The 12,506-nt window shown below is 39.8% G+C and overlaps 2 protein-coding genes across 2 annotated transcripts; one reads left to right on the plus strand and one right to left on the minus strand.

The window, feature by feature from the left end:
* The first annotated feature begins 712 nt into the window (after window positions 1–712).
* LOC106081486 (leukocyte receptor cluster member 1 homolog) lies at window positions 713–3,866 on the plus strand. The gene is made up of 2 exons (XM_013243474.2): window positions 713–1,067; window positions 2,982–3,866. Exons 1-2 carry the CDS (start codon window positions 945–947, stop codon window positions 3,792–3,794), a joined length of 936 nt encoding a protein of 311 aa, XP_013098928.2. The 5' UTR covers window positions 713–944; the 3' UTR covers window positions 3,795–3,866.
* Window positions 3,712–5,481, minus strand: LOC106081485 (formylglycine-generating enzyme). Its single transcript, XM_013243473.2, has 2 exons — window positions 4,638–5,481; window positions 3,712–4,207 (listed from the first exon to the last, which is right to left on the minus strand). The coding sequence occupies exons 1-2, from the start codon at window positions 5,375–5,377 to the stop codon at window positions 3,895–3,897; spliced, it is 1,053 nt and encodes a 350-aa protein (XP_013098927.2). The 5' UTR covers window positions 5,378–5,481; the 3' UTR covers window positions 3,712–3,894.
* Window positions 5,482–12,506: the final 7,025 nt, after the last annotated feature.

Consider the following 12,506-nt stretch of genomic DNA (forward strand, 5'->3'; position numbering starts at 1 on the left):
TGCCAAAGTATTGGATACATTTTTGGCGGTTTATTTCCGTCCTCTTCGGCATGTTCGTAAAGTGCTAAAATAAAACAAAGCTGTTGTAATAACACACAACGTAACACAAGGTAACGCCATTTGCCAAACTACCATAAGGAACAATAATGTACCTGCATTAACCAATTTTTGGTTATGAAGCACTTTAAAATGCTATAAGCGATGAACGTTAAAGGCCACCATAGCGCAGAGATTAGCATGTCCGCCTATGACGCTGAACGCCTGGGTTCGAATCCTGGCAAGAACATCAGAAACAAATTTTCAGCGGGGGTTATCCACTCCCAATATGCTGGCGACATTTGTGAGCACGCCATTCTTACTCGGCTATTATAAGGAGTTCCCTTATCATTGAGCTTAAACTTGAATCGGACAGCACTCAGTGATATGTGAGAAGTTTGTCCTAGTTCCTTAATGGAATGTTCATGGACAAAATTAGGGTTTGCGTTAAAAAAAAATAACGTTAAGCTGTGTTTAGTGAGTTATAGCGACCTGCCGAATAATTGCACTGTTGTATCACTTTGGCTTTATGGTAATACAGTTCATGTTTGTTTTCTGTACAGATGTGAATTGAATGGGGTTATTGTGAATGCTGTAACATTGAAGCTGTCGTCCCTCACACGAATACACAAACAATGACGGCATTCACTGGAATTGATCACTTTCGGCGTTGAAGTAGCAATTCTAGTGAATTGATGGAAGAAGAAACCCAATACAAACCAGTTATAAAGTTTGTAAACATATAAATAAATTAAATTGAATTTTATTAAGTATATATTTAAAAACAAAGCAAAGCGTGTCTATATATATGTATATAAAATATATACCGATAGACGAACAAAATTGTGCTACGAAAGGATACATGGTTTTAAGTTTTTATTAATGGAGATTAAATTGGAAATTTAGCCATGAATATTCTCCCAAAAAAGAGATGGCACGTTCGGACGAAGGATAATATAGCACGTGTTAGAAAGGATGAGGCTGCCGCACGCGAGGAAGAAAGAAAAAAGCAAGAAAAATTAGAATTTGCGGTAAGTATTAAAAAGGCCGAGGTTAGCAGGTCCACCTATTACGCTGAAAGATTGGCTGCGAATCCCAGCAAGAACATTAGCGATAGTTTTCCCCTTCTAATAAAATGTTTATCGGTCGGTCTGTGTGAGAAGTTTTGCCCATTGTTCCTCTATGAAATGATTGTCTCTAAACTTGTATAACTTGCGAACGAGCCGAAATGGTTTTTAAGCTCTTCGAGATTCAGTGCTCCTTTTCCAATCTCTTAGGTCCAGTTTTGAGATGTCTCTCCATTAGAGTTTTGGTCGTCCCCTTTTGCATTCTGTTATGGTCGCCTTTCAAAGCTGTCTTAGGTCATGCCAACATGACCTAGCCCAGCAAAAGTATTTTAATACTTTAATTATGCTATCGTCCACAACAGCACATAGTTCTTATAACTCTTCAATTCTCCATCAACGCAGACTGTTCCATATATTTTACAAAGGATCTTTCTCTCAAACACTTCAAGTACTGACTCATCTGCTTTCGCAAGTACCCATGCTTCGGTGTCATATAATAGCACCGGTAGTTGTTATTGTAGACACATTTTCTTGTGGAGGTGGCGATCGTTGTCAAGCTACTGTATATGAGGATGTTCGTTCCGATCCAAAGGACCTATGGCCGCGGGAGCAAGGTGGCCATTGGTTATTTAAAGGCACCAATAACTCGCCTTGTATCGAGCATCATAGGCACTTAGTATTTGCGTAAGCGCCGGTTCGCCCGATCTCTCACTGAGACACTTCGATCGATACCGCTGGTTGTCTGCGACTGCCGTTGCAGCATCTCCGTATGGAGCATTCCACCATCCGCAATCTGTGGACGCGCCCGGTAGCTCGCAAGTTCAAGCCTGTTATCCCGTGCTGGGTACTGGTAGTAACATTACCTAGCTGTTGTTTTTGTAGCCACATGTCTATATATAGAGGTGGCGATCTTTACCTAGCTCCTATTGGTGAGCAAGCTCGTTCCGGCCCAAAGGACCGATCGCCGCTGGAACATTATGGCCATATTTAAAGGCGCCAATAACTCGCCTTACCATACGGAGCATCATAGGCACTCAGTATTTATGTAAGAGCCGGTGCAGCACGGCCTCACACATAGACTCTCCGCTCCATACCGCTGATAGTCCGCTACTGCAGCTCATCCGTATGGAACATTCCACTATCCGCAACGTGTGGACGCGCCCGGAAGCTCGCAGCTAAGCTTCTAGTGATTACAATGAACACCACAATCCCATGGCAACCGGTTGTACGTACCCGATTGACCCGACGGAGTTCTGCCGCCTCAGTGTATAACACACTGCTACAACAACAACAACAACAATGAACACCACACTGATCGGAGCTCAAAGTTCCAGCCTGTGTAGTGCTCATTGTTATCCCGTGCCGGGGATAACACAGAAGCATTTACAACAAAATAAATAACAATTAAATCGAATTATACAACTTGTTCTTGGCTTAATCAAATTGACTGAAATTGCCTATTCAAATAATGCAAATTTGCCCATGAACATTCTATTAAAGAATAGCGGGGATTCTACTCCCATATCAATGAGTACGGCCCGGCACAAGTTAAAACTCAATGGTAAGGGACTTCCTTTTTAATGCCGAGTCTGAAGAGCGTGCCGCGGAGCGCCTCCACTAAGTAGTGAAATTTAGACGGCTTATTACCTAAATTAAGTCACCAGCACTAGAAGGGGATAACACCGCTTCCATTTTTCTGATGTTCTCTCCGGGATTTTAACCCAGGCGTTCAATAACAAAGGCGGGCATGCTATCCTCTGGACCACAATGGCACCAATTAGTAATATTCAAATAATAGTTTTAGGCAATTCAAAATTACATTCAAACACCATTGACAAACTTTGTTTGAATTTGTATTTATTTTATTTTCCACTATAGGAAAGTGAAGCACGCATAAATTTTTTGCGAAAGCGATCGGGCTTACCCGAAAAACACAGTGATGCTCCTGAGTCCGACGAGATAAAACTTTCAATACATGAGGAAGAGCCAACATCAAGTGGTCATGTCAATCTTTTTGCAGACTATAAAACGCATGTTAAAACAACGAATAAGGATTTGGAGAAGGAAAAGAAGGAAGAACAGGAAAAATATGAAAAACAAATTGGTTATTTGACTTATCTGGGTCAAGATACCAACGAGGCCTTGCGTTTAAAAAGTTGGTATGAAATTGCCCCAAAACGAGTGGATGTTGGAGACGAAAGAGAAGTTGTAGAAAAGGATATGAAAACCAAATACAATCAGGATCCACTAACGTTGATAAATGCTCTCCTGCCTCCAGAGCCAAAAACCGAAACAAAAGCTACCAAAATAAAACGTAAAAGGAGTCAAAGTCCAGATTTACCAAAAATCACAAATGACATTTCTAAGGATACCAAAAAGCACACAAAACACAAAAAAGAACGTAAGAAACACAAAAAGGAGAAACATAAAAAACGTCACAAAGATCACAAGGAGAAGAGACGGACATCGGGCGACCACAGTGAGGAGGAAGCATTGAAAAAACGCTTGAAACTAGAGCAGATGAGAAAGGAGAGACTGCGACGAGAATTGGCGGAAAAAGAAAGGCAGGATGCTTTGCTGGCCCCCAAAGAAAGCACAAAACAAGCAATAGATGTTGCACCTACACCTCGTGTGGTTCAGAAATACAATAGTCAATTTAATCCCGAATTGGCGAAACAAAATATGAATTAACAACTAGATGTTTTGTAAAGCTATATAATAACATAATACTTAGATATGCAAATGAATGTTTCCATTATCACATTTGAATTGTTGTTTTTTTTTCGAAAAATCATTCTGTATCCTTGGCGCATCGGAAACCCAAATTACCCGCTGAACTGTCGGCAGTGTTCTGGGAACGAGCAGCACAGCGATAGCGATAACAATAGGACTTGTGACAAAGATACGACCCACCTTTCTTGACGCGATTGGGATTCGAGCTGGTGTCACCTTCTGTCCATAAATCTTGTGTCCACTCCCACACATTGCCCACAATGTTGTAGAGTTCATATAGGTTTTGGGGAAACTTGTCCACTGGGCATGTGGTTTCATAGCCATCCTCCTTAGTGTTACCATCGGGAAATTCACCTTGCCAGATATTCAGCCTGTAAACGAAAATCGAATTAGATTCGTAGAAAATTGAGAGATATGTGTATGAGTACTCGGATGGGCCAATTTTGTCAGTTGTCAAAATCAAAGAGGGTGCGTTCTTTGTTTTGCCTTCCCTTTGACCCCTTGAATATCAAGCAAAGTGGCAAATTTCATAAATTGTTCCAAAAGTTTAGCCTACGAAATCATGAGTCTAAAATAAAAATGTACTTTCCGGTTTTTAAATAAAATCTCCGAAGTTTGGTTTATAGGACACAAAAAAGGAATTTTATCATTAAAAAATGCATCCTCGATTCTGATATTAGACCTTTAGTTTTTTGGGCTAAACTTCCTTTGCGCTTTACGATTTGGACAAACACTTGGGTAGTGTATTGGTTTTGACCCTTATTTATTGGGCCACACTAATGTTTGCAAAACACTTCTTACCAATGCTCTTCTTTGGGCATAAGTTTATTTCCCCAGGGAAATAGTTTCCGCTTTTTGCCTCCCCTGCAAGCCACCTCCCACTCAGCTTCTGTTGGCAAGCGCTTTCCAGCCCATTTGCAATATGCCACAGCATCGTTCCAAGACACATGCACGACCGGATGGTCTTCCAAACCTTTAAGGTTGCTTTCCTTGCCGTGTGGATGGCGCCAAGTCACACCTTTTACTTTAAACCACCAAGGGGCTGCAGCCACTCTGAAGTCTTTGAGCTCTTTTTGTTGATTTTCACGCAACAAACTTTTGAACAGGAAGCTATCTCCGAACTTTTCAGCCTCTGTTACGTACTTGGTTGATTTAACGAATTCTCGGAATTTCTTATTGGACACTTCGTACTTGTCCATATAGAAATCTTTAATATCCACCAATCTCTCTGGAGATTCATTGTCCTCGGGAAAATGTGGCTCGTCAGTGCCCATGAGATATTTGCCTCCTGGAATGAGCGACATATCCGTGTAGTCTGGTTCTGGATAATAATCCCTGTCGTGTTGGTTATTTGTTTTAGACTTTTGTTGGCAGACTTTTAGCTCTGAATCGGCATCGACGTCTTTATCCACAGCCCCTTCTTGAAAGATTTTTTCCGACTCATGGCTTTCACCATCATCTCTGTCCAATTTGTTACAACCACAATCGAATTGAGCTGGAACCACCAGCAGCCAAAGGACAATTAAAAGTTTAAGGAACATATTTCATTTCATTGTGTTAAACAGCCAATTAATGAAAACCAACTCATAAGAAAAAACTAACAGGGCCAAGAAGGTAAATAAAGGAACGGTGTTGCCGGACTACCACCATTGAAAAAAAAACATCGAAATGGCAATGATTGTTAATGGAGCGTTTACAATGTACGAACATCTTCTGAAGGGAATGAAGAGGTTGAACTAAATGGCGGTTCACATTTTATAATTATTTATTGATTTCATGATAGCCCAAGGCGAATTTAAAAAGGTGGTCTCACGCTAACGGCTGTTAGCAGCCGGTCAGGTTTAAAGGTATTAAGATGACAGATTTTTGATTGCATTCTCCTTTTTGTTATATTCTTTCTCGAATATTCTCAGCTCATGTACGCACACTTATGCACATAAATTTCTATGTGGGTATTGACAAAGCCTCAATCAGCTTGATGACAAGACGGCGGAATGTACCACATGATTTGTGGTTGTTGTACAAATGAGACCACATTTAATTGTTTTGTGATGATAATAGCCTAGCATAATGATTTTAATTCTTATAAATATATGTGCTACCATGAACATTCCATTGGGGAACATGAAATAATTCTCTCATATCAATGAGTGCAGTCCGATTAAGCTTAAGATCAATGACATGGCTGAATAATAGGAGGTTAAGGGCGGGTTTCTCGTACAAAAAATAAAGTTCGTTCGAAAATTTTTCATGGGGATAAACCTTCTGTTAACAAATTTAGTTTTCTCGTACACTTTAAGGTAATTTAGAAGATAAAGCGACAATACGCAGCAATCCGCAATTAGAGTGTTAGCGAACTCAAATATTTGTACTAACTTTTACAGAAAACCGTTCTTTTTTTTAGTAAAAGAGAGTGTGAGAGCGAAAATCATTTGAAGAGTTTTGAAAACGAAAGGTTTTAAATTTCTTCTGGTTGTTTTTTCCCCAGCAGAAGTGGATAAGTACGCGGACACACCGTAATGGTTATTGTAATAGTATTGGTGAAAACAAAGGTCTAAGCGTCACATGTACACATAATCATCAGGTACGGTTGAAAAATCAATAGAATTTGATTTTTTTCGGTGAATGGCGTCTATCGATTACTGTTTAAGCGCAGTATGCACCTCTGGTGAAATTTTCGTTACCATAAGAAATGCATTGATATATCCTAAATGAAAATTTTGCTACCGGTACCGTTACCGAAAATTTCGCTTGCAGGTGCAAGGTGATCTAATAGGCATTGGTGGAATTTTTTCTTGCAACTACGAAAGGAAATTAATGTTTTAATAGCTCCATGCTACATGAAATAAAGATATTTGCAAATAAAAGCGATTAATTTTAGCACATATGTACTTTATTAGCCAAAAATGATTAAAATTCGACAAAAATTATAAATCGACGTTTGTCGCCATCTCGTATTCTACACAACTATTTTTCAGTGGTGACATAAATGTCTTGACTGCAACCGAAAGTTTCGCTAGAAGTGCATATTCTACTTTAAGCTGAGTATTCTGTTCAGCTGTTAAGGCGGAATGTCGTCAAACTCCCATGGCGAAACAATTAAAGGTGCTCTCATTGTACAACAACCGCAAATCGTATGATGCAATCCGCCATGTTGCCATCAAGCTGATCGACGTTTTTCCAACACACACAAAAAAAGTTGTATGCATGTGTGTTTGCGTGCGCGTACATGAGCAGAGAATATGCGAGAAAGAAGAAAACAAAAAGGAGAATACAAACAAAAATCTGTCATCTTAATACCGTCAAACCTGGCCGGCTGTTAACAGTTGCTTGCGTGGGATCACCTTTTTAAATCTGCCTTGACTTTTTTTTGCAAATTTTTATTGGCTAATTGTTACTGGATAAATACGCGGACACACCGTTATGCGGAGTTTACATGGCACATCTGATGCATGGTCACTGTTTTGGGGAAAACAAAGTCGATACGTCACATCTACATATTTTTTCGATGAGTGGCGTCTACCGATTATTGTTACAAAGAAATGTGTAATCATCAATTGACAGATATTGAACATGTTCTGTGCCAAATAAAGTTATGAAATGAGAAGTAAATTATGAAAAATGAAATAAAATCATACAAAAGAAAAAATGGATGTACTGTTTTTGACAAAAGTTGTAATCAAGACGTACACTCGATTATGTGCCGTCCATATGTTATTATACTATGCAGCAATCGGTAAAGCCGCAATTAGACAATAAGACATGTCATATGAGCTGTCACTTTCTGTATTCATAAGACTTGGCTTATGTATGTCGAATACGAATAGAGCGCGCTCTAATCGTCACGTATTCTCATATGTATTTTACTTTTTTTTTATAGACATGTATCTAAATATGTGTTCGATGAAATAAAAGTTCGATTTAATCGAAAAAGTTGCATATTTATTCCAAAATCCATTTGTCATATTACATTTTTTGTAAGTATCACACGATGCGTTTAACTTTCAGAGTTGCTGTTGCTGTAATTACATATGATATGTCTTATCGCCTAATGGCAGCTTAAACAAAACTGAATTTGTCCATCTGACGGGTAAGGTTTATCGTTAGGTTAAGCAAAAAATGTTATTCAGAAAATCTAATTCCTATTGAGCATCCATTGCAGGACGTTGTCCGGCTTTAGACTATGTAGTATAGCAAAAAACATGTTAAAGTCCGCAAGAGTGTGTTGTTGCTAGAAACATTTGATTGGTTTCCCGTATCGCGATCAGAGAACTGCATGAGACCCTAAATTTGGCACTCAAATGTCAATTGTGCCAAAGCACAATCAAAGCAATGTCACATCAAAACAATGTTAGCTAGAAACGCTCTTTATATGACAATAGAGCAAGAGTTGATCGAACGTTTCAGCAATCGTTCAGTGGATGTGCTTTTCAATTTGAGTGTCGGACATCGTTAGTTGTTTGCGAATGAGCACTACTCAGATGAGTGCCATGTGAAGTAAGCAGAGGAATGCCCCAACAAACTAAAAAATAAACGGCAAAGACACATAGATAAGCAATGTTCACGGTAGCGGTACGTAAGATATAACTATGCCCTTCAGATAAGTTCATTTTATCTAAGGTTAGGTTAGGTTAAAGTGGCTGTCTACCATCAGACACACTTAGACGTTTTCGTACATTGTCATACCACAGGAACAGAAGAAAGAAGATGCCTTCTAGTTCCTACCGTTGAAGAATTCAGATCGCTGTTAAAGCCGAATAACTTGCGAATGTTCACATCCACTAAATCAGACAGGTTCTCAAAAAAATGAGAACCTAAAGTGGAACTCCTTCTAACTATTAGTGCGAGACACACACACAGAAGGTGTTCTATAGTCTCTTCTTCTTCGATGTCCTCACAGCTTCTGCAAAAGTCGCTGTCAGCATGTTTTCCGATTACACAGTGACCTGTCATGACAGACACAATGAATGAGACGTCTGTTTTAGCCACTGACAGCAAAGGAGTACACCTCTTCAAGTCTAGATTAAGCCACATAGTTTTGGAATGCTCACAGCTTTCTCTTTGTGACCATCTATCATTCGTTGTCCTTCGGGCCTGGTCCCGAAAACTTAGATTACATGTCGCTAGAGGCATACCCACAGATTCCAGTATCCCTGGAATGTGTAGGAATAAATATCTTCTCAGACTGCCAGGCAACCATTAAATCCCTGGAGAACGTATTTCTGAACACAAAAACCGACCTCGACTGGCGCAGATCTCTCTCTCAACTATTCCTAGTCTCGCAAGCTCATCCGCTTAATAATTCCCTTGGATATCTCTGTGGCCCGGCATCCAGAACTGGCGCATTTTGAACTGTTCAGCCATCTTGTTGAGAGATCTGCGCCAGTTGAGGTCGGTTTTTGTGTTCAGAAATACGTTCTTCAGGGATTTAATGGCTGCCAGGCAGTCTGAGAAGAAATTTATGCCAATCGTCGTAATGACATTATATTTTAGCCATTTCACCACTTCTTTAATTGCAAGGATCTTTGCTTGATACACACTGCAGTGGTCGGGTAACCTTTTCGATATGACCAGTTCTAGATCTTTAGAGTACACCCCATAGCCCACCTGGTCGTTTAATTTGGAACCATCCGTTTATTTTTATCAAAAAAACGGCTCAGTTAGGGTGTAATCCACAATGTCTGGAACATCGGATATTGTATCAAGGTTAACACAGTGTCCGTTGCCGCCACATGACCAAAGAGGAAGCTCCCTTAACCTCAGGGCAGTGGTCGCTGCAATTTGTCTAGCTACAATGTCCAGAGACATAAGATGTAGCATTAAATTCAATGCATCAGATGGTGTCGTCCTCAGTGCGGCTGTGATGCACAAACAAGCCATTCTATGGATCTGGTTAAGTATTGAGCAGTAGGTGGACTACAGCATTATAGGTCTGCCAACTGCAGTATATACCCAATGCGTGACCCGCGGTCTTAACCCACAAATTTTGCCAATGGCTCTCTTGTAAAGGGTGTATAGGGCAAAAATAGCCTTTCTTGTCCTTTCCAAAATTTTGGATTTGAAGTTCAATTTCCTGTCCAGCAAAACACCTAGGTATTTTGCGCTTTCTGTAAATGGAACATTCTCTCCACCCAAGGAGACAGGTTCCACTGTAGGCAACTTGTATCTCCTGCTGAAAAGAACTACTTCTGTCTTGCATGGATTTACACCTAGACCGCTTTCGGTAGCCCACTTTGCTGTTGCACGCAGAGCTTCCTGAAGTATATTTCTTAGAGTACTGGAAAACTTTCCCCTAACCGCAATTGCCACGTCATCAGCATACGCGACCACTTTTACGTCTTTTTCTTCCAGAGACAATAATATATTGTTAATTTAATGGCTATATTCCAAAGTAGAGGAGACAGTACACGTCCATTAGGTGTTCCTCTGCTGACCCATCTTTTTAGATCCACAGATTCCAAGCCTGTCGTAATGCATCTTTTAGTAAGTAAGTTATACGTAAGCTTTCTTACTGTAGAGTTGATGCCTAGAAACTCCAACTCCTTCATGATTGACGTCGGTTTTACATTATTGAAAGCACCTTCAATGTCAAGAAATGCTACTATTGTATATTTCTTGACAGCGAGAGAATCTTCTATGTAGGCGAAGGGCTGTTTCAGTGGATTTGCCTTTACTATATGCATGCTGCTGCCGCGACAGCCGATCTCCTAAGATATGTTTGTATTAACCCCTCAAGAGACTTCAGCATAAAGCATAGCACACTAATAGGACGAAAATCTTTCGCCTTTGTGTGGTAGGGGTTTCCTGCTTTCAGAATGAAAATGACCCTTCATTCCACAGGTATATATGACATTCTGATACAAGCAGAGTATTTCTCCCTATCGCCCAAAGGATTTTCGGCTCAGACACAATTTCCCGAATGGCCTCCGACGAATGTATACCAGTGACAACCTCTTCTGGCGCCACGTTGTTCGTTGTAGAATTTTCCGGGAAATGTGTATCAACGAGTAGTTCTAGTGTTTCCTCACTAGGCATTGTCCATACATTCTCTGACTTCTGAATATACCCCACCGTTTTAGGTCTCGATGACAGAACCTTCCTTAGCCTAGAGAACTCCTCCACGGAGCTGCAGAATTCCTCCCAGGATTTTATCTAAACCTTATGAGAATTTATTTATTTAATAATTAACTTATGGTATTTGGCTGCTATGGCCATCAGCTGAATTATTGAAATAAGATTAGATAACTTCTAAACTACTTCCTTGTAATTTAAACAATAGAGCTGTGTAAGAATTTCAGTATGTTTGGTTATGATTAAGATTTTATCATTGTTACTATAGATGTTTTTGTTTACGTCCTTCGCTAAGTCCTGTAATTCGTTTTCCTTATTTGCATACCTGACTTCAGACACACAACTTTGGTCAACTTTACAGAACTTCATCACAAAAGATGAAAGGGGGAATGGTGGCATGAAAGACTACAAAGGTATCAACATGTGACTGAAATTTCAACTTAGTTCATAAAAAGAAATTCTTATATCCTGTCTTATGACTCGCCCACAAAAAACATAAACTTGAAAGTATACATCCGAGATGCAAATAAGCAAATGACCATCATCGTTTTATGCAAAATATTGACGACAATCTAGAACAAAAGCATGCAAGTTATTGTGTGTTAAGGATGGGGCAAAACGAACGTTTTTAATACTATGCCTCTTTTGGATTTTCAAGAATCATTTTCTTGTCAGAACTTTTTGAAATACCGCTAACATTAGTTAGGAGATAACTAAAACTGAAAAATTGGATGAAATCATTTTTATACCCAACACCGAAGGATGGGGGTATATTCATTTTGTCATTCCGTTTGCAACACATCGAAATATCCATTTTCGACCCTATAAAGTATATATATTCTTGATCAGCGTAAAAATCTAAGACGATCTAGACATGTCCGTCCGTCTGTCCGTCTGTCTGTTGAAATCACGCTGCAGTCTTCAAAAATAGAGATATTGAGCTGAAACTTTGCACAGATTCTTTGTTTCGTCCATAAGCAGGTTAAGTTCGAAGATGGGCTATATCGGACTATATCTTGGTATAGCCCCCATATAGACCGATCCGCCGATTTAGGGTCTTAGGCCCATAAAATCCATATTTATTATCAGATTTTGCTGAAATTTGAGGCAGTGAGTTGTGTTAGGCCCCTCGACATCCTTCGTCAATTTGGCTCAGATCGGTCCAGATTTGGATATAGCTGCCATATAGACCCAGATCAGTCCAGATTTGGATATAGCTGCCATATAGACCGATCCCCTGATTTAGGGTTTTAGGCCCATAAAAGCCACATTTATTACCCGATTTTGTTGAAATTTGGGACAGTGAGTAGAGTTAGGCCTTTCGACATCCCTTGTCAATTTGGCTCAGATCGGTCCAGATTTGGATATAGCTGCCATATAGCCCGATCTCTCGATCTAAGGTTTTGGGGTCATAAAAGGCGCGTTTATTGTCCGATGACGCCGAAATTTGGGACGGTGAGTTGTGTTAGGCCCTTCGATATCCTTTTTAAATTTGACCCAGATCCGTCCAGATCTGCCATATAGACCGATATCTCGATTTATAGTCTTGGTCCCATAAAGTCGCATTTACAATCCGATTTCACTTAAATTTTACACAGT

Source organism: Stomoxys calcitrans, chromosome 2 (assembly GCF_963082655.1).
Source record: "Stomoxys calcitrans chromosome 2, idStoCalc2.1, whole genome shotgun sequence".
NCBI lineage: Eukaryota > Metazoa > Arthropoda > Insecta > Diptera > Muscidae > Stomoxys > Stomoxys calcitrans.